The sequence below is a fragment of the Phyllostomus hastatus genome, unplaced genomic scaffold (assembly GCF_019186645.2).
Source record: "Phyllostomus hastatus isolate PE091 unplaced genomic scaffold, TTU_PhHast_1.1 phas_contig_38, whole genome shotgun sequence".
In the NCBI taxonomy this organism is placed as follows: Eukaryota; Metazoa; Chordata; class Mammalia; order Chiroptera; family Phyllostomidae; genus Phyllostomus; species Phyllostomus hastatus.
In genome coordinates this window covers 27952008-27975434 of record NW_025333869.1, presented here as the reverse complement: position 1 = coordinate 27975434, position 23427 = coordinate 27952008, and the positions used below count along the sequence as shown (strand labels likewise).

Below are 23427 nucleotides of genomic sequence, written 5' to 3'. Positions count from 1 at the left end.
GATTCTTAGGAATCTTCTTAGGCCATTCGTAAGAACAGCCTAATAGAATAGCCTAATAACTTAGGCTACTGCTTCAACATTTGAACCTATAAAGCATTTTTGGGGGAGGGCTTCTTATAAGCACCCTACTGCATTCCCTGATACATTATAAATACCAAATGAAACTTTTTAAAATTAAAGTAAACTCATAAATGACAGGGTCGAGACTTGGAGCTATGGACCTAGGGCACAGGTGGCAAACACCAGGCCCATGGGCTGAATCCAGACCTCCACCTTGTTTTATCCGGCCCGACACCTTGTTTCTACCCACCGGCAGTGCCAAGCTCTTGCTTAACTGTTAAAGAGTAGTTACATTTATACAGCCCTAAAATTACATTCTGCCCTTTGAAGGCAACCTTGAGGCTGACGTGGCCCCCAGTGAAAATGAGTTTGACACCTCTGACCTAAGGAGTCATCCAAAATCAACGGTCTCACCATGTGAGATTTTTCCCTCAATGGGAACTGAGGCAGGAGGAAGAAGTACATAAGACTCTGCTCCTGGGATTTACTAGTACAGGGAACTATCGGAAATAAAATTCCCTAAATATTAGGATAAAAGAAAGTTAGGTTGGAATTTTACATTACTATAATTCAACTGTATTACAAGTTAAATTAGTTTTTATGAGCTGCTTTAGGGATCACAGCTCCATATATTTTTCCTTTAAAAATGTATTTCAAATGATGAAATCACCAACTTAGAAATAAACTTCTGGAATATAATGCATTTATAAAATAAAGATCGGCTCTAATTGAAATTAGTTTATAACATAAGCTTTTTCTGTATTACCAAAGTGAAAATTTCAAATCTTCTAAGAGAAGAAATCTCTTTCCTCATCCCCATTATCTATATAACTCAATTAATTACTATAACTATTTTTAAATGTTTCCTCCTTTTTTTATACAATGAATATGTAATACAAACTCCAATATTTTTGTATGATCCTGGCTCTACTCAAATATTTTAATATAAGAAATATTCTTTTTTATACTACTTTATTCTTTTTTTAGATGTTTATTTATTTATTTTTAGAGAGAAGGGAAGGGAGGGAGAAAGGGAGAGAAACATTGATATGTGAGAGAAACACTGATCAGTTGCCTCTCCTACGCCCTCAGCTGGGGACCTGACCCACAACCCACGCATGTGGCCTGACTGGGAATTGAATTGGCGACCTTTTGATTTACAGACCAGTACTCAATCCACTGAGCCACACCAGCCAGGGTACTATTTTATTCTTAAAAGTTCTTCTTGCAGCTTCTCTACTTGCAAAGATAAAATTCCAACTAAGTAAAGTCAAACACAGTAATGTTCTTTGCTTGAAGGTACTACAAATTAGAGCAGCAATTTTGGAAGAAGGGTTCTTTCTTTTATATTTGAAACTCCTTTATATTTCTCTTCCTTTTAGCAGTCAAGTGATTTCAATCAAACTTGTCCTTAAAAAAAAAAAAAGTTAAAAATGTGTGGTCTCATGTATACAAAACACATTTTTTTCAAATTTTTGGCATGATTTTCCTTTCCTAAGAGGGCTTTAAGTTAGCCAAGTCTTTAGTTCATAATTTCATCCATTTCTGTACTATCAAAGTAAAAAATTCCTGTCTATTAAAAACAGAAAACCTATTTTTTCTCCACTACCTCCAATATCTGTAAAATCGACTAATAGTTGAAAAACAATAAGATTACCTTACTTTTCCATTCCCAAATGAAAAAGCTTTTGTGAGACCTTTTGATGTTTGGTATACAATTAAAAATGGCAGGAAAGATTTAATGACAGGAAGTCCTTTTAAAGTTAACAGTATGGTGGTTACCAGGGAGGGAAGTGGGATGAGGGGAGGAGGAAGAGGGTAAAGGGAGTCAAATACATGGTGATGAAGGGAGACTGGACTTTGGGTGAGTACTCAGTGCAATATGCAGATGATGTATTACAGACCTGTATATCTGAAACTCATATAATGTTATTAACCAATGTTACTCCCATAAACTGAATTTAAATAAAAAAAAGAAAGCTCAACAAATAAAAAATTAAAAAAAAAAGAAAGCTCACCCCCTGACCAGTGTGACTCAGTTTACTGGATGTCCCACAAAGCAAAAGGTTACTGGTTCAATTCCTTTTCAGGGCACATGCCTAGGTTGCTGGTTTGGTCCCCAGTCGAGGGGTGCATGAGAGGCAACCAATCAACGTTTCTCCCTCACACTGATGTTTCTTTCCTTCTTTCTTCCTCCCTTCCCTTCTCTCTAAAAAGTAATTATTTTTTAAAAAAGAGAGGAAGCCTCTCTGCCTCTTTAATCCCTGATTACACAATTATTTTGAATCTGAACTTTATTTTATATGAAATCTGCTGAAATAAGTGAAATTCCAAAGGTAAAAGGAATTTTAAGTAATATTACAAAATGTTGTCGTTATTCCCTTAATACATATTATAACATAAAATATAATATTACTCTTTTAGTTTCATCTTTGCCTATTTAAAAGTGCCTAGGACAAACTACAAATTGCCAATGTGGAGATGGGCAGAGGGAATGGAAATAATTAGAAAACAAAACAGAACTTTATGTTAATTACTTTGTCATTATAATCAATATAAATTTCAGAAAATGTTGAAGGACAATGGAAGATTGTTATGTATACTAAAGAGAAGAAAAGAAGATTTTAAAAACTTTAATTTAACATAATAGTAAAATATAGTTCTATATTTCATTTCAAATAAAAATCAATATAGTCAAATTAATGGTAGGGAATAATGAATTTACAATGATGTTTCCTAAAGATTGTCCTGTGTAGATGTTACCTGAAAACAATAGCTACATGGTGAGTTGGGTTTAGTAAACATTGGGTTAAACATTGCTAAAACAAATATTACTTTAAGACTTCTGAGAAACTTTAATAAGCTAATGCACATCATTGTATCTACAAATATACTTGGTTTCCCCAGCTTACATGATCAAGGAATTCTTTTTTTTTTTAAAGTATCTGTTTAGACTGATAGTTCAGCAACATAAAGTTGGCAGTACTGTCTCACAAGTTCACCTGTTATAATCTTTGCCGAGGATCCACTGTAGCTATACATACATTTATAAAACAATGTGAGTATTCTGGATGTATCACAAATTAAAAACTACTACATGAAACTTAAACATTACCTGAATTGAACCAAAATATATAAAGCAAACTACATTTTTAAATCTATTAAACTTTCAATTTTATTAAGATTTATATACCTGACTACGGTGTTCAATAGAATTTGATTCTTTGCCAGTTTTGAGTTCCAATGGCATTATTATATCTTTCACTTTACATCCTCGATGTATTTTCACACCAACTGTAACATCTATTTTGCCCTTTAACCCAAACCTAGGGGACCAAATGCTTTCTTCAATATCCAGTGATTTTATGACTTCAATATTACATGTTGTGTTATTGTTACTACCATCACTTGGCCTAAAAAACAAAACACAGAAACAATTAGAACACTTAGCTAACTTCTCATCCACTACTAATGACTTTCCATTGCACACAGAGAATGTGGGGATGGAAAAGAGTCTATGTACCATCACAGCAGTGATTCTCCAAGTGTGCATCATAAAAATCAAGCTTTAAAAGGTGTAAGAATTCTGGCTGTTACATGATCTAGCTGACATGGTTTTATGTTGTTTAAGTCAGTTATTTCTTAACAAATAAGAATATTTTCTAAGAAAAGAGAATGCTATCTTCAGTCATTTTTTTTAAACTATTTCAGGAAACTTCAAATAAAATCTCTAGGCATATACTTCTGCAGTCTTTCAAAGAGATAACAGAGGAATTCAGGGAAGCCACAACTTACCTACAATTTCTTAAATATTTATGTTTTCTCTTACCAAATGTTATCTGATCTTGGTATGTATTCAAATATGCTGATGTAAAATAAAGCAAATTTTATTATTTATAAAATGTCACATGTATACTTAATAGAATAGAGGTAATAAAACTTTTAACATTACTTTTTCTAAAAGTAATGTGATTTTACACCTAGATCTGTGACAGTATTTCAATTTAACTACTTTGATTTTAATCAACAAAATTCTGTAAAACTCTTTTAAAAACTACCTGATAGAGAATAAATACAGTGTCATGAAAATATATATTTACTACTTACATGTGAGAAACACTGTCTCTATAAATGGCTTTTAAAGTTCTCATTCAGTACTTTGCAGTCTAAAGGTTATTTTTTTAATTTTTTAATTGATTTTGGAGCGAGAGAAAGAGAAAGAGACAGAAACATCAATTTGTTGTTCCGCTTATTTATGCATTTATTGGTTGATGCCTGTACATGCCCTGACTGGGTATCAAACCTGCAACCTTGCCATATTGGAATGACACTCTAACCAACTGAGCAACCCAGCCAGGCCTAAAGTTAATTTAAAATAAACAGCCATAAACTGCCGGGAAAATGTCCAGAGTGTGCTCTTCAGAAATACACCTAAGCTTGCATCACAAATAACTGAAACAAAGAAAAGTGTTACACCCAGACACAGAGATGAGAAAGAACACTGAGCTGGGAATGAAGAGATTCCTTATGCTAGACTCATCTCCACCAGTGTTTTACTTTTCTTTTTCTTTTTCTTTTTTAAGATTTTATTTATTTATTTTTAGAGAGAGAGGAAGGGAGAAAGAGAAGGAGAGAAACATCAATATGTGGTTGCCTCTCCTGCACCCCATACTGGAGACCTGGCCTGCAACCCAGGCATGTGCCCTGACTGGGAATCGAACCAGTGATCCTTTGGTTCACAGGCTGGCACTCAGTCCACTGAACCACACCATCCAGGGCTCCACCAGTGGTTTTCATATGAAACCTAGACAAGTCACACCACTCCCTAGACCTCAATTTCCCTATTTGAAATCTAGAACTTAGTCTCAAAATTCCCTTTCAAGTCAAAGATTTTTCTGAATCAATCCCACACTTCCTCTGGCTTCTACAATACACTTCTTCCACACTACAATCCCTTGCTAGTCCACCCTAAGCCTCCTTTGATGGATTCTACTCTCTCCCTGCGTTATCTCCCAAGGTTTTGGACCTCTTCTGTTGCCCTTTGTGTCCCTCTCAGTAGTCCCTTCCACTCTTGGTTTTCAACTACTACTAATACACTGAGTTCTTGGAGAGCTTTAGTATCCATGTAACACCAATACCTAGAGAAATCCTGGGCACAGATGTAGCATGTAATACATGTCTGCTGAATATATGAGTCTAAGAGAAAATGAGTTTTCACTACAAAAACAACAAGTAAATATTAAGCCCCCAAAATGCACACACAATGCTAAAACAATTGACAGTGAAAGAAAACCTAATATCTAAAACAACCATGAAAATGAATATCCACCACAATTTAAAATCTCAAGAAAATGTAAATAACTCCAAAGAAATAAGAAAAGAAGGAGCCCTGGCTAGTGTGGATCAGTGGACTGAGCACCAGCCTATGAACCAAAGAGTCACCAGTTCCATTTCCAGTCAGGGCACTTGCCTGGGTTGCGGGCCGAGGGGCAACCCATTGATATTTCTCTCACACATTGATGTTTCTCTACTTCTCTTCCTTTTTCCCTTGTACTCTCTCTAAAAATAAATAAATAAATTCTTTTAAAAAAATAAGAAAAGAAGGAAAGAAAGGGAAGGAGGTAAAGAAGATAAATAAGGATAAAGAAATAATCAGGAACAACAGATAACAAAATTAAGTTTGTCATTTTAAATAGAGACCAGAATAGCAGAAATACTACAAAACAAAAACCAGGAAAAACACTAACTAATGAACACTTACAATTTATCACAGTGAACTAATGCAACAAGATCCACCCCCTCTGCCAGATACAGCAATCTGTGCTCCAAAAAAAATAACAACAATGATAACAAAGAACAAAGCATTATGAATTTATAAAAAATAATACAAGAAAAATTAAACAACCTATTTACTTTTTTTAAAAGATATGGAGCTGGTGGTAAATTTAAGGTCACTAGAGAAATAAACAATATGAGAAATAAACTTCATTCTAACTTCATGTCTTTTTTTTTAACTTCTATATATATTTTTTTTAAACACCAAAGTGGTTGCCTCTTGCACACTCCCTACTGGGGGCCTGGCCCACAACCTAGGCATATGTCCTGACTGGGAATCAAACCAGTGACTCTTTGGTTCGCAGGCCTGCACTCAATCCATTGAGCTACACCAGCCAGGGCTAAATATTTTTTAAATACATACATGAGTCCTGTTGGCAAACTGATGGTGGTGATGGTTGCACAATTCAATGAATATACTGGAAGTCACTGAATTGTACATAATAGAAAAAATAATAGTTAAAACCCTACTGGCAGATATGGGACATTTAAACATTGCTAGCAACCTTCTAAAATGATTTGAAAATTGTCGAAGAATTCCAGCAATAAGTAAGAGGTAAAATTCCCCAAAATCTTTGATGAGGCAGAACCTCCAGCTCTGAGGTTTTAACACAAGGAAATAACTGTCCCCATACCCACCCTCTAACTAGTATATGTACATTCCTTCTTCTCTACTCAAGGACAAAGTTCTAAGAAATCTCCCATCTCTTCTAAGTATTAATTGTGTCCTCTATGGAAATCTTCCCAGTGACATATAAATAAGTTACAGCTCCTCAAAACAACAAAGCTCTCTTCCCTGCCACATAAGCCTTTGGCAACCATTCCATTTCTCCATATCCTTTCAGAGACAAACTGCTAAGTATAGTTGTCTACACACCTTGTCCCCAAATCCTCTTCTACCATTCTTTCTTTTTTTTTCAAAGGTTTTTAAAAATTTATTTTTAGAGAGGGGGAGGGAGGGAGAAAGAGAGGGAGAGAAACATCAATGTGTGGTTGCCTCTCGAATACCCCCTACTGGAGACCTGGTCCACAACTCAGGAATGTGCCCTGACTGGGAAGCAAATTGACAACCCTTTGGTTTGCAGGCCGGAGTTCAATTCACTGAACCACACCAGCCAGGGCTACCATTCTTTTTTGACCCCATGCTAATCACATTTTCAGCCCAGAATCACCACCTACTTTTCTTTCCCTCACATCCACATCTAATCCAAAAATCTATCAACTCTAACCTTTAAAATCTGACCAAAATCCAACCGATTCTCATCACTTCTGCAACTCTCACTCTGGTCTAAGCCACCACCATCTCTTGTTTGAATTCTTGCAAGGATGTCCAACTTGGTCTACTTCTGCCTTTATCCTACAAAATAGCCTCAAATGGGCAGCCAGACTGATTCTTTTAAAAGTAAATCAGAATGCAATAATTAGCACAGAGAAGTTGCCTAAAGTTACATGGCTAAATTGTGGCAAAACTAGAATTCACATTCAGGCTCAGTATGTCCTTCAACGCACAGAGAACATTAACAAATTGGTCCAAAAAACTGACTGTTACCAAGATTTCTGATCCACAAATCTTAAGTTATTTAGATCATAAAATATCATAAAACATTGAGACTATCGATAGAAAAATATTGATGTAAGTAAAAGATGTGACTATTTAAAGAAAAATAAAATGTCGCCTGTTTAAAAAAGTTATCAGATCAAAACCCTCTGTGCAAACTGGCTCAGTGGCTTATGCAATGACCTGCAAACCAAGAGGTCCCTGCCTCAACTCCCGGTGAAGGCACATGCCTGGGTTGCAGGCCAGGTCCCTGGACGGGAGTGTGTGAGAGGCAACTGATCAATGTTTCTCTTGCACATCAATGTTTCTCTCCCTCACTTTCTCCTTCCCTTCCCCCTTTCTAAAAAATAAAATCTTAAAAAACAAAGAGAAAAGCTCTGTGCAAATGCTCCTGTGGCTTCCCATGTAACCAGAGCCAAAGTCCTGACAAGGATGGAGGACCCTGGAAAGTCACTTCTGCTCTCTCCAGCCTCTCTCTGTTCCAGTCACACTGACTGAGGTGAGTGAGCCACGAGGCACTGCCAGAAATGCTCTTCCTGGAGATAGCTGCACAGCTCCTGTATTTCTTTCAGGCTTTGTCTCAGTGTCTCATTACAGACAACTTCCATGATCATAACATGGAAATGACATGTCCTAGTGACTCTTTTCCTCCTTCCCCTCCCCACTGCTCTGCACTGCCTTTACCACAGTCTGGCACACTGTGGTTTCCTCGTTCAACAGTATAGAAGCCCCACGAAGCCGATGCCTTTTTTTACTGCTACTATACTCGCAGCACCTAGAACGTTACTAGGTACACATCAGGCACTCAATAAATATTTACTGAATGGCTGAGTAATTAAAAAGTAAAAAACATATTACCTATAAACCTACTAATTTATATCAATGCTACCTTAAGGGGAAAAACTAAAAAACAAATAAAATGCCAAAAAACATTAAATGGCTAAACATAGCATTTAACTATACAGCACAAATCCATGACAATCAATATGTGACACAGTCCATATGTGATAGTAACACAGAGAAATATACATAAAATTAGGATCCCCCCAAAATGTAATGATTATTTTATTAAAAAAAATAACCACATACAAAAAGTAGACATTTTTATAATGAAAATGTCTACTTTTCAATATGTATGTCTACTTTTGGCAATATGTATCAAAATTTTATTTTTAAAAAGATTTTATTTATTTATTTATTTCTATAGAGAGGGGAAGAAACAGAGAAAAAGAAGGAGAGAATGGAATTTTCATTATAAAAATGGGCAGATTTATATCAGGACTGTAATTTATAAAATAAGCAAACAGCCCTGCTTGGTGTGGTTCAGTGGGTTGGATGTTGTTGACCTGTGAACTGAAGGGTCACCAGTTCAGTTCCTGGTTAGGGCCCATGCCTGGGATGTGGGCCAGGTCCCTGGTTGGGGGGCTGTGACAGACAACCAATCAATGTTTCTCTCCCTCTTTCTCTCTCCCATCCCCTCTCTCTAAAAATTAAATAAAATCTTTAAAAAATAAAATAAAATAAGCAAACAAAAAGACTAGCTGTAATAACTCAATCTTTAAAAGGCTTTAATTCAAAATACAGAACAGAATCCTGTTCTAAACATATAAACACCATATAAACAAAATGGGTTTCTTACAAAGAGAGCTGCATCTGTGGGAAGCCAGTTGAATTACAGTTATGCATGAAATCTCCAGCCCACTTAGAAAATGAAGGAAGATACTCTTCTACTTCTTGTTTTAATTCATCTTGATTCAAATTTAAGCGATACCTGTAAAGTAAGAGATTAAATGTAAACGTTTAAATATAAAAACAGTAAATAAGGACAAAAACACCTATACATGCAACCCAAGTACCTGTGACCAAGTAATAAACAAAATGTGGTATATATGAACAATGGATTATTATTCAGCCTTAAAAAAGAAGAGAGCAAAGCCTTATCAGTCCTCTGAAAGGGCTGGTTCAGCAAGGAAGACAAAGTTAGTAACCCAGCTTTGCCAAGACTGTTTCTCCTGAGCATAACAGCAACCTCAAGCTGATGGAGAACGTGAAATTCCTCAAGCCAGGGAGCAACTGCTGACACTAAAGTGTCCTGAACAATCACACATTCAGTCTAACAGAGGGAAAGGTTATCCTTGCAAAAAACTGTTTGAAATCTGGCAACTTCCAGTAGATAACCGAAGATGTAGGTGAGAATGTGGGGAAACAGAACTCAGGTATTGCTGGCAGAAATATAAATGGGGACAATGCTTGCAGAGACATATTTGGCAATATGTATCAAAATTTTATTCATTTTTTAAAAGATTTTCTTTCTTTCTTTCTTTATTTATTTATTTCTATAGAGAGGGGAAGGTACAGAGAAAAAGAAGGAGAGAATCGTCAATGTGTGGTTGCCTTTAGCACACCCCCAACTGGGGATGTGGCCTGCAACCCAGGCATGTGCCAGGGATGGGAATCAAACCAGTGACCTTTTGGTTCGCAGGCCAGCACTCAATCCACTGAGCCACACCAGCAAGGGCAATACGTATCAAAATTTTAAATGTACCCAGCCTGGAACCTGTCCTGGAGAGGGCAAGATGCTATAAAGGACATTACTGGGCAAAACTAGAATGTGGACAGATCAGACAAAAGTATTCCATCAATATTAAATTTCCTAAACTTGCTAACTGCACTGTGGTTACCTAAAAAAACCCCCTTATTCTTAGGAAATACACATTTAACTATATATCATGGTTTTCTACCTGAGGGACACGAGCCCTGAGCCTACTTTGCTCAGCATCAGCAAGAACATGTCATGAGCAAAGTCCTTGGCCAGCAGCAGGCACTACGGCCCCACACCCAGCTGTTACCACATGCCTGGCCCAGTCACCAGTGTTGTGGAGAGAAGAGGCCTGAAGGAAGTGAACAAGGCCACCTTGCCTACTGCTGTGGGTATTCTTGAACCTACAGGACAACCCAGGATGTGTAGGGCCCTCTTTGGCCTGCTCTGTGGTTGGTATCCTCATGGTTTACAGATCATTGTGTATTCCATGATTAATACTACTTAATCTTAGAAAAAAAGTTTGGCCCTGGGTAGTGTAGCTCAGTGGATTGAGCAACAGCCTGTGAAATGAAAGGCTGCCAAGAAAGGTAGGGGAAGAGAGGGAAAATGAGAGGGAGAGAATCACTGATACAAGAGAGGAACATTGATAAGTTGCCTCTTGAATGCACCCCAAGCAGGATGGAACTCACAACCCAGGGATGTGCTCCAACCAGGAATAGAACCCGTGACATTTCAGTTTGGAGGACAATGCCCAACCAACTGAACCACACTGGCCATGGCAATAAATAAAATCTTTTAAAACACACACACAGCCCTGGCCAGGGTGACTCAGTGGATTGAGCATCGGCCTGCAAACTAAAGGGTCACCAGTTCTATTCCCAGTCAGGGCACATGCCTGGGTTGCAGAGCAGGTCCCCAGTAGGGAGCACACAAGAGGTAACTACACACTGAGGTTTCTCTCCCTCTCTTTTTCCCTCCCTTTACCTCTGTCTAAAAATAAATAAATAAAAACATTTAAAACACACACAAAATAGGTGAGTATGAATGAAGAATATATGGATGTTCTGTGTACTACTCATGTAACTTTTCATTAAATTTAAAATTATTTCCAAGTTAAAATACTTTTAAATGTTTAAATGCATATATCTTCTAGCCCAACCATTCCACTTCTATGTATTGAGCCCACATATATGCCTGCATAGGTATGAACTAAAGGATGTACAATAGTATTTATCATAGCATTGCTAATAAAAGCAAAAATTGAAATGCCACAGATACATAAAAAGTGATCTAGCTATACAATGATACATTATGCAACTATTAATTAAAAATGAGATAGCTCAATAAGTACTGAGATGGAATGATCACCAAGATTTAATTTTTAAATGCACAATAATGTGCATGGTATGCTACCATCTCCATAACAAAATATAAATGTAAATACGCACACACACAACACACTATCACATATAAATGTTTGAAATCTCTGGAAGGACATAAGAAAACAACAGTTGTTTCCACTGGGGAGAGGAACTGTGTGATGAGGAAAATAAGGGTAGAAAGAACTTTTTACTGTTTACTCCCTTCCACTATTACAATAACATATCGTATACATGAATTTATATCCTATTTAGAAACAGTGTTTTCATTTTTTTTTAAATCCTGCACAACTGATTAGTCATTTTTCCTAAATAATTTTCTCCAACCATCCCAAGAGCATTCTTCATTGTCGTGAACTCCTTAGGCAGATCTTCCCAGTGTCTTATTTTCTACAGATCAGGACTCTTTTTAAAGTTTCCATACCAGTCTACACTGGTTACTTAACGTCTCCTGCATTTAAATTCTCCCTTTTTAATTTGTGAAGTCACAGAAAAATGACATGTAACAGCCTGGTCTCTCCTGAGATTAGTAAAATGCTTAAGGTGGTACCTTCAGGCCTTGACTCTTACAGATATAATGGCAGTGTACAACATGAATAGATAAAATATGTTCTGTGAACTATAATAAGGGAGACGGGCCTATGAGAGAAGGCAGAAAAGAACTTTGGACCTATTTTGGGATCTGGGAATTTAAAAAGTATTCTTTTGAACAGGATTAGCACTACTGTAGTAGATGCATGACATTCACAAGAGAATTCATATTGTCATAATTATGAAATGAAACACAAGCTTTCCCTTAATGACTTAGGATATCGTGATTTAAAAAAACAATAATATAATCCAGTAGCTCAAGGATCTGCTACAATGCATTCCCTCAAATTTCTGACCTTCAAGGTTCCTCTCTCCCACATCTTGGAAACCAGGTAAGACTGTTAGATATTAGTGAAAACTAACATGTGCTAAGAGGGTATCAGAGAGACATTCCATTACATAAAGTACATGACGGTTTTTTTAACACATAAACAACAGAAATTCTAAGCAAGGCTGTTCAGAAACCTTGATTTCTTTCATTCTGGTATTCAAGTTAGGTTATAGATAAATCAGATTGCCTGATACCTAAACACCTGAGGTGTTTTAAAATATGTCCACAAATTCATTGATACTCCCTTCAAAAGACAGCACACAACCCCCCCACCCTTAAGGGAGAGCTGGACTCAGTGACTTGCACCTAATAAACTAAAAAAGCAGAAGCAACAGTGCAGGAATTCAAAGACTAGGATATAAAAGGCACTATGCTTCCTGCTTGCTCTCTTTCTTGGATACTTCATTCAGGAAGCCACTGCTATGGCATTAGGCCACATCATGCAGCCTTATGAAGAGGCCACGTGGGGAGGAACTGAGACCTCCTGCCAGCAGCCAGTGAGGTATGGAGGCCTCAGCAAAAGAAACACATGGAAGCAGATCCTCCTGCACTGATCAAGCCTTCAGATGACTGCAGCCCCACATGGGAGACTGAGCCAGAACCAGCCAGCTAAACCACCTACAAATTCCTGACCTACAAACACTATGAGATGACAGATTAGACGCTTATCATTTAAGCCAGAGGTTTTATTTATTTTTAGAAAGAGGGAAAGGAAAGGAGAAAGAGAGGAAGAGAAACATCATGTGTGGTTGCCTCTCACGTGGCCCCCACTAGGGACCTGGTCTGCAACCCAGGCATGTGCCCTGACTGGAAATCAAACAGGCAACCCTTTGGTTTGCAGCCCACACTCAATCCATTGAGCTACACCAGCCAGGGCTGTTGTTGTTTTTTTTTGTTTTTTGTTTTTTGGGTTTTTTTAGAGAGAGAGTAGGAGGAAGGGACAGAAATACTGATGTTGAAAGAGAAACATTTATCGGTTGCCTCTTCTATGCACCCCGACCAGGGAACCTACAACCTATGTATGTGTCCTGACCGGGAATTGAACTGGTGGCCCCTTTGCTTTGTGGAATAATGCCTATCCAGCTGAGCCACACCGGCCAGGGCTAAGCCACTAAATTTTGATGTGATTGGTTTCAGGGCAATAATCAATAAAATACACAACACATAAGGTATCACCTTTGCTGAATAGGGTGCAAAAAAAAATTAAAATTTTGTAAAGAAAAAAAATTAGAAAGTGGTAAATAAGGTGATAAGCAGAACTCTTAAAGCAAAATTTTATCTATTTTTATATATTCTGAATGCTGTGCATGCTATATGGCCATGAACAAGTGACAACTTCTCTGTGCTTCAGTTTCTTCATTTTTAACAAGTTGATATGAGACTATGTAAAATATGGCTAAAAGCACTTAGTGTCTGACATATGGCAGGAATTTAAAATGTTTTCAGGACACTAGATTATGGACACATGTCATTAGCAAATCAGTCATGTGAAATTTTGAAACACATTTTTTCCCATATAAACAGTTAAACATGGAATTACATCTGGGAAAGTAGACAGATGTCAAAATGAAAATTGCCACTAATAAAAACATCTCTGTGAGAGAAGATGAACTGCAATAGGAGTCAAGGATGAAACAGACAGCAGAACATGGCAAACCCTCTGCAGGAAGGCAGTCACTCATAAAACACCAATGATTAAGCATCTGTGGGCACATATACATTATTTCTATTGTCACAAAATGCTCAATAGGTACTATTACCTTCTTTGGAATCTTTAAATAACTTCTTCAGTCATTAAACTGGCAAAGCTAGAATTTCAAATGTGATCTGACTCCCAAACCCAAACAATTTTCAATAGGTCACACTTTCTAAAGGCAAGGCAAAAGGTTTTCGCATTCTCTGAGAGTCTGCCGTGCACAGGCACAGAAAATTTAGCTACTTTCAGCCAAAGAGTTCCTATTGTGCAATTTTAGAAGCTCTTCACAGAAATACAATAGGGTACTTCAACTCCAGAATCTACATTCTAATATTATACTAATTTATAATGAATAGTCTAATAGCCAAATACTTTATAAATTCTACAAGTTATAAAATAAAATTGTATCTGTAGTTCTCTCATAACTACTTACATTTCCTTCAGATGCCTTATCTCTTGAACAGTTTGAAAAGCAAGTTCTTGTAGCTTTTCTGGGGCAAAGCTATCACTTATTGCTTTCTGAAATACTTCATGGAGAACTGTACCAATCAGCATTTGGCGCGAGGCTGGATCAGGGCTCTATCCAAAAAAAGTATATTTTACAACATATTAAGAGACATGAACGTATACTTATTACCTAACCTATTAAATTACTATAGCCCAAGTACACTGGTAAGACAAATGCCAAAACATCAACCAATTTTTTTTCCTGGTGGGTGGAATTATAAGAGACTCTCACTTTCTCCAATTCAGAATGACCTGAATTATTTTATAAGTATTATGTTTTATTTTAAATCTTATATTTCCAATTTTTAAAAAATTAACTAATAGGAAAAAGTTCAACATATTCTCAAATATTTAATACATTCATTTCCAATTTCACTTTATAATTTACCCAAGGAAAAGGTCAATAAAAGCATAGCTCATAAACTCATGCAAATAAGATATTATCGAAACATAAAATTTAGGTGATTACCCAAGGCTCCACCCCATCCAACTTAAGGGGACCACCCAAGCAGTTAACAGTGGTTTTTCTACATTAGGCCACGCTACTAAGACAGGGAGTAAAAGCAGCTCTACTTAATACCTAGAAACAAACACAAGGAGGCTGTCAAAAGGAGGACACAAAGAAATATGGCCCAAATGAGAGAACAGAACAAAACCGCAGAAAAAGAACTAAACAAAATGGAGATAAGCAATCTATCAGATGCAGAGTTCAAAACATCGCTTAAAAGGATGTTCAAAAAACTTAGTGGGCATTTCAACAGCATAAAATGACCCAATCAGAAATGAAGGTTACAAGAGTTCTGGCCAAGCTAGGGCGCAGGCAGAAATACTCCACTTCCTCGCACAACCAAAAAAATAACAATCAATTAAAAAAAAAAAACAAAACAAACAGAACTGCCAGAAAATCAAACTGTAGGGAAGTCTGACGACCAAGGAGTTAAAGAAACATTCATCCCATCTGGTGGGAGGAGCACAGGCAGGCAGCTGGGCAGACAGGACAGACAAGAAGCACCGCAATGTGGCAGACCACACAGGAAAGGCTGGTTCTGGCTGACCAAGAAACTAAAGACCCAAACCCTCTGGCTGTAAAATTCTGTGGGTGTAGTGAGGACAGGAGAGACTCCCAGCCACACAGAATAGTCTATTGGAGAGGCCCATCAGATCCTAGAACATACGAAACTTGCCTACCTGGGAATCAGCACCTGAAAGGGCACAACCCACTTGCGAGAAAACAAGGAAGGGATGGGAAGTGGGGTGAGAGCCAAGCAAGCGAGCTAGTTGCACTGTTCCCTTTCTGGACCCTCCCCCACAGACGGTGCCACAACACAGTAGAGGGCTGCCCTGCCCTGGTGAATACCAAAAGCTCTGCCCCTTACAACACAGCAGGTGCACCAAGACAAAGAAATATACTCCAAATGAAAGAACAGATCAAAACTCCAGAAAAAGAACTAAGTGACAAGGAGATAAACAACCTGTCACACGAAGGCTTCAAAACACTCGCAATCAGGATGCTTACAGAATTGATGGAGCTTGGTCACAAAATGAAGGAAGAAATGAAGGCTATACAAAGTGAAATAAAGGAAAATACAGGGAACCAACAGTGAAGGGAAGGAAACCGGGAATCAAATCAACAATTTGGAATAAAAGGAAGAAATAACATCTAACTGGAACAGAACAAAGAAACAAGAATTCAAAAAACTGAGCAGAGGCTGAGGAATCTCTGGGACAACTTTAAACATTCCAACATCTGAATTATAGGGGTGCCAGAAGGAGAAGAGGAGGAGGAAGAAATGGAAAACTTATCTGAACAAATAATGAAGGAGAACTTCCCCAATCTGGTGAAGGAAATAGACTTCTAGGAAGTCCAGGAAGCCCAGAGAGTCCAAAGAAATTGGATCCAACAAGAAATACACCAAGGCACATCAGAATTATGTTACCCAAGATTAAAGATAAGGAGAGACTCTTAAAAGCAGCAATGAGAAAAGGAGATAGTTACCTATAAAGAAGTTCGTTCCCATAAGACTATCAACAGATTTTTCAAAAGAAGCCTTGCAAGCAAGAAGGGGCTGGAAAGAAGTATTTGAAGTCATGAAAGGCAAAGACCTACATCCAAGATTGTTCTATCCAGCAAACTATCATTTAGAATAGAAGGGCAGATAATGTGCTTCCAAGATAAGGTAAAGCTAAAGGAGTTCATCATCACCAAGTTCTTATTATATGAAATGTTAAAGGGACTTATCTAAGAAATAGAAGATCAAAAACTAGGAACAGTAAAATGACAACAAACACAACTACCAACAACTGAACCTAAAAAACAAACAAAAAAAACTAGGCAAACAACTAAAACAGGAACAGAATCACAAAAATGGAGATCACATGGAGGGTTATCAGTGGGGAGAATGAGAGGGAGAATGGGGGAAAAGGTACAGGGAATAAGAAGCATGACTGGTAGATACAAAATAGACAGGGGGAGGTTAAGAATAGTGTAAAAAATGGACTAGCTGAAGAACTTACATGTATGACCCATGGACATGAACTAAGGGGATCAGAATGCTGGAGGGTGGTGGGAAGAGGGATATAAAGGGGAGAAAAAATTGGGAAAACTGTGACAGTATAACCATTAAAATTAAAAAAAAGAAATGAAGGCTATACTACCTGAATAAAATAAAAATGTACAGGGACTTAACAGCCAAGTAGATGAAGCCAAGTGTCAAATCAATGATTTGGAACATAAGAAAAAAATAAATAAACAGCCAATCAGAACAGCAAGAAGAAAAAAGAATAAAAAGAAAAACCAAAAAACAAATCCCCCCGAGGACAGGGTATGGACTCTCTAGGACAATTTCAAACGTACCAACATTCACATCATAGGGGTGCCAGAAGAAGAGAGCAAGAAATTAAAAATTCGTTTGAAAAAAATAATGAAAGTAACCTTTCCTAATTTGATGAAGGAAATAGACATACAAGTCCACAAACCACAGAGTCCCAACAAGATGGACGCAAAGATGACCACAGCAAGACACATATCACACTTAAAACACCAAAGATTAAAGATAAAGAAAGAACCTTAAAAGCAGCAAGAGAGAAGCAGAGTTACCTACAAAGGAGTTCCCATAATAATGTCAGCTGATTTCTCAAAAGGAATTTTGCAAGCAAGAAGTATTCAAAGTTGCAAGGACCCATAACCTAGTACTATATTGAGCAAAGCTGTCATTTAGAATGGAAGGGCAGATAAAGTGCTTCCCAGACAAGGTCAATCTAAAGTTCATCATCACCAAGCCATTATTATGTGAAATGTTAAAAGGACTTATTTTTAAAAAGATCAAAACTATGAACACTAAAATGGCAATTTACAACTATCAAACAACTGAATCTAAAAAACAAGCTAAGCAAACAAGCAGAACAGAAACAGAATCAAAGATATGGGGTCATTTGGATGGTTACCAGTTGCGAAGGGAAAAGGAAAGAATGGGGGGAGAGGTGTAGGGATTAAGAAGTACAAATTGGTAGTAAAAGAATAGTCAGGGGGGTGTTAAGAACAGTATAGGAAATGGAGAGGCCAAAGAACTTAATTGCATGACCCATGAACATCAACTAAGGAAGGGAGTGCCAGAGGGAATGAGGGATGCTGGGTGAAAGGAGGCAAAGGGGGAAAAACTGGGACAACTGTAACAGCAGTTGTCAATAAATATAAATAATCAATAAAATATTATAAAGTTTGTAAAAAGCTTACAAAAAAACCCATAAAATTTAAACTTAGATTTTTTAGCAAAAGTTCTCTCCACTCAAAACGAATCAGTATTATTCAATTAACTTATTAACCTAGGCCTCTACCTTGAAGCTAACAAAACACTAAAGTCCATCATCAATAATTTTTAAAACTTTACAGGGGAACTCTCTGTACTATTTTTGCAAATTCTATATGAGTTTGAAATTATTTCAAAATAAAAATTTTTAATAGATTAATATTTAGGTCCACTTTATAACGTGATTAAGATAAGTTGGTATTCTCCCACAACTGAAGGAAAAAAAAGTGGATAAGATAAACAATAAGTAACAACTAACGCTTAGAAAATCTATAAAGGTATTTTTCTTCTTTTTTTCTTCTTACTCAGCTATAACTTTGGTTTTCTATATACATATAGATTAATTGTATAATGAAAACAATACTCTAGATGAAGGAAACTTTTAACAAATAAAAGCCCAGGTTCAGCCCTGGCTGGCGTAGCTCAGTGGATTGAGCGCGGGCTTCGAACCAAAGTGTCACAGGTTCGATTCCCAGTCAGGGTACATTCCTGGGTTGCAGGCCATAACCCCCAGCAACCGCACATTGATGTTTCTCTCTCTCTCTCTCTCTCTCCCTCCCTTCCCTCTCTAAAAAAAAATAAGTGAAATCTTAAAAAAAAAAAGATACATTATAAAAAAAAAAATAGCCCAGGTTCTTCAACAAATAAATGGCATTGAGCCCTGGCTGGCATGGGTTAATGTATAGAGTGCCAGCCTGTGAACCAGGGGGTCACTGGTTCAATTCCCAGTCAGAGTACATGCCTGGGTTGCAGGCCAGATCCCCAGTTGGAGGCATACAAGAGACAACCACACATTGATGTTTCTCTCCCTCTCTTTCTCCTTCTCTTCCTCTCTTTCTAAAAATAAATAAATAAAACAAAATAAAATCTTAAAAAATAAACAAATAAATAAATGGCATTGAAACAAAGGGCGTAAGTGGAAGGCAGACAAATACATATCAAAAGATACTTAATAGGCCTATCAATAAACATAGTACAAAGACCTTGTTTGGATACTGATTCTAACAAACCAACTGAAAAAAATATATTTTTGATAAAAGACATTAGAGATGAACTGAACAATAATTTTAGAAATTAGTGTTTTATTGTTATGATAAAAATATTGTATTTACATATTTCTAAAATCATCAGCTTTCATTTACTTGCAAAATAATGTTTAGGAAAGCAGAGTAGGTACATGGGGGTTTATTATAATCACCTCTGTGTATACTTCAAATTTCCCATAATACCTTTTTTAAAGGAGACTGTCATATTTATTTCTAGTTCATAGGGAAAAACATGAAGCAAAGTTTGGAAATGTCTAGACATACTAAATTTAAAAATTTATTGCTGAATTAATTTTATCATTAGGTTTTATTAGTGTTGAACAAGATTCAAAGGACTCAGGCAACTAGCCTTGAGTCTCAGCACTGCCACTTACTAGCTACACGACTTTGGGCAAGTCACTTAAATTCTGAGCCTCATTTTCCTCATCTGTAAAATGCTGCTGATTAATACCATCTATCTCACAGGATTGTTGGAAGGATTAAGTAACATAAAAGTGCAAAAGTAATCTAAAAACTCTAAAATCCTGCAGAAACTTTAGCTGTTAATATTATTCACCCTGAAAGTTTCACTCAGGACAGCTCTTCTCATACATCGAATACTACTGGCTATACTTGTGCCAGAAATCAGCATGTCTGGATACAGAATCAAAAATCCAAAATCTTCATCTATTAACCAGGTGTCAGATGTGCAGTCTCCCTCCAAATGAATGATGTCCCCTGGCTCTACTGGTACAGAGCACCTAAAAATAAAGCAAAGTATCAAGACACAGTTAGGTTCCTATCATTTTTTCTTTTTTAAAGTACTTTATTTATTTACTTTCACAGAGAGAGGGAGGGAGAAAGAAAAGGAGAAAAACATGTGTGAGAGAAAAACATTGATCGGCTGCCTTTTGCACGACCCTCGAGCAGGGGATCTGGCCCGCAACCCAGGCATATGCCCTGACGGGAAACAAACCAGTGATCATTTGCTTTGCATGATGATGCCCAGCCCACTGAGCCATGCCAGTCGGGGCCTACATTTTTTTCTTTTCTTTTTTTTTTTTAATTGATTTTAGAGAGAGAGGGAGGGAGGGAGAGAAACAATGATTTTCTGTTCCACTTAGCTATGCATTCCTTGGTTGATTCTTTTTTGTGCCTGACAGGATCAAATCCACAACCTTGTAGTTATCTGTACAATGCTCTAACCAACTCAGGTACCCAGCCTGTGTAGGTTCATACAGTTAAACTCATTAATGAGGCTTCAAAAATAAGTGTTTTGCCCAGCTGTGTGGCTCAGCTGGATGGAGCATCACCCCACAGACCAAAAGATTGCTGGTTCGATTCCCAGTTAGCATACTTGCCTGGGTTACAGGTTCAGTCCCCAACTGGGGCATGCATAGGAGGCAACCAATCTATGTTTCTCTTACATTGATGTTTCTTTCTCTCTTCCTTTCTCTCTCTCTGAAATCAATGAATATACTTCTTTTTAGAAAAATAAATAAATAAATATTTTGTCTGAAAAAGTAAATATTTCTAAATTTCTGGATTATTTTTAAAAATTAAGAATCAGGATAGTCTTCTGAATCAAATCCTTGTCACACCACCTCTTTTCACCTTTGAAACACACCTGAGAATACTCATGGGTTTTCCTTAAATCCCAAAGGGGAAAACTGCTTTAGCCTCATTATTAAATCTTTAATGATGTACTATGAAGCTCCAACTATGGATGATATTGTTTTAATAATTAACTCTCACATTCTTAAGACTTACAGTGTATCTACATCTTTTATAACTCTTGAGAAATGGAGCTAAACCTAAAGTGGCAAGAATAAAATCACATTTATCTAGTTCAAACCACCCATTTGCAGCCTAGACACAAAATCTACACAAAATTAGACCTGACCTTTTCTGCATCTCCCCTTCACCCCTTGCTTACCACACTTTGCTTGAGTAGAGAAATCTAAGGTCAAGGAATGTTCTTATGAAGAATGTTCAAGGAATGTTCAAGGAAAAATTAATTTTATTCTTAGAATGAGTTTTAAGCTATAATCTTAAAACAGAAAAATACTAGTAATCGAAAGTAGTCATTTAATAAGTCCCTTTGCAATTTCAAATAACAGTAAAATCAACTTTTGGAACAAGGGACTTGACATACTGGGGTAACAGACACAAAATTAATATGGAGTTAATTCAGGTTGAAACTACTCTCTTTATTAACAATTACATGACATCCACACAAGCCCAAGTGAGGGGTTAAGATGGTACCCTTAAGAATCTGCCAGATCAGTGCTCAAAGTCACACAAAAATTACCAGTCATTCCTAAGGATGCACAATTCTTTATTTTCTAGTGACTGGGAAGCAGTGATGAGTAAATGCTTTTCATGGTTTCCTTCTTCATTTTGTACAATATTGACTGCTAACACCAGGTACCGATTATCCATTCCACAGCTCAGAACTGTTTTAGAAGAGGAAGCTTCCACCTTTTTCTGAAATCTAAAGCATACACATACAAAACTACTGTAGCACAAGCATGAAATAAGAAGCCACCAATCTCCTTTATCTACAAACCAACCTTCTAGTTTTAGGTTAGTCTCTTCTGGAAAGCTTGCCATAATGACTACTAGCAAAAATAGGTAAAAATTAAGAGAGCAAGGACATAACAGAATTCCTATTAAAAGAACTTCCCAGAAGCAAAGCCATTTAAAACACACTTATGGGGTTTTTTTTTTTCCAAGTATGAGCTCCTTGATTCTGAGGATTCAGGAGAAATTGAAAAACATTAAACAACACGCTCCTACCACTGGTGTAAACCTTTTCAAAGTACAAATAAAAGGGAATGTTTTGGACACTATCCTTTTTGTAAGTAAAAGAAATGTTTGTCATAGAAAAACATAGCATGGTGGTTTGCTAGAAGTCCTACTGAGGGCCACAGAATTATATCAATCTTTAAATTAGGAGAGTACTTAGAAATCATCTCGTTCAATCTACTACTTAATACCGGAAATCCTTCTATGACATCTCATTGGCAATCAACTAGCCACTGCATTGTACAGAAAGCAAACTCAATACATTAGCTTATTCCTGCATAGAGTAACTCAGAAATCTATTCTATAATGGGCAAGTCAATGTCACAATACACTTTTAGTTTTTTCCTTTTTATTGAATTTATTGGGGTGTCACAATACTTTTATCCACTGATCTTAAGAAAAATAATCTCTCCTCTAGAAAACATTAAATTCCTATTGAGTGTTTCCTGTTTGATTGTAGTAAGACTCCAATAGAGTCCAAAGTCATTCTCTTTCCAATAACAACAAATGCCTTTCACATTATCCTAAAATTACCTTTGTCACCCACTCTAGGTTCTGTTATTTTGGAATCTCCACATTTACCTACCCCTCGAATTTCCCAAAGTCAGCTGGGACGCCTTAAGGGTCTCCCAAGAGGTACTGCTGATCAAAACCCAAAACGCAAGACATCCATCAACAATAATCTGCATCAGTGTTATTGCTACTGAAAATAACTCCACACCATGATTGTGGGTCAAGTGTTCCCGACCATTTAGACCGAGATGAGGATGCAGAGTTCTCTCTGGAGTAAATTGTCCAACTAAACATAGAGAAAAGCACCTCGCAGTTGCAACATCCTTTTACGAAGACATTTAAGATGGCTTGGGACTCTCCAAATTCGGGAAAGACGCAAAATTAGGGGAAATAACGAACTGCTGAGCAAGGGAGAGTCTCCACACTCTGGTCTGAGTGTGGCCCCAGAGGACCCTACGAAACAGACAGACCCCAGGTACGGAGGTGAGTTTGGCGCCCCGGGACCCGTGCCGGGTCACTGTCCGAGTTCGGGTTCGCGGAGGCCGTGAGCGCAACCTCTCCCGCTCCTTTCTTTCAAATTTCCCGCTTTGCTCCCAAACCCTCCCCCCACTCAGCTCACGGCTCCGCGGGCGGCTCAGCCTTGTCTCCGAAACTCTTCTCCATCAGAAGCTCGAGATCACCCAACTGCTCCATTCCCGGGCGCGGAATCCACTAACTGCCACCAAGTCAAAAGCAAGGGAAATCGGTAGCAACTCTAAAAAGACGAAGCAGCGCGG

The 23427-nt window shown here is 37.4% G+C and overlaps 1 protein-coding gene across 4 annotated transcripts in view; it reads right to left on the bottom strand.

Annotated features, from left to right (window-relative positions):
• The window catches only part of DNA2 (DNA replication helicase/nuclease 2), a 51239-nt gene extending 27812 nt beyond the window's left edge, over nucleotides 1-23427 (bottom strand). For 2 of the 4 annotated variants that reach the window (XM_045842120.1, XM_045842123.1), the window contains exons 1-7: nucleotides 23271-23427; nucleotides 21642-21824; nucleotides 19908-20091; nucleotides 14426-14571; nucleotides 9093-9224; nucleotides 5822-5878; nucleotides 3254-3473 (exon numbers count right to left, since the gene is read on the bottom strand). In XM_045842120.1, coding sequence (XP_045698076.1) covers nucleotides 3254-3473; nucleotides 5822-5878; nucleotides 9093-9224; nucleotides 14426-14571; nucleotides 19908-20091; nucleotides 21642-21824; nucleotides 23271-23344 — 996 coding nt within the window. In that variant the 5' untranslated portion in view covers nucleotides 23345-23427. The remainder of the gene's footprint in view (nucleotides 1-3253; nucleotides 3474-5821; nucleotides 5879-9092; nucleotides 9225-14425; nucleotides 14572-19907; nucleotides 20092-21641; nucleotides 21825-23270) is intronic. The other 2 variants (XM_045842121.1, XM_045842122.1) reach the window with 2 other exon arrangements.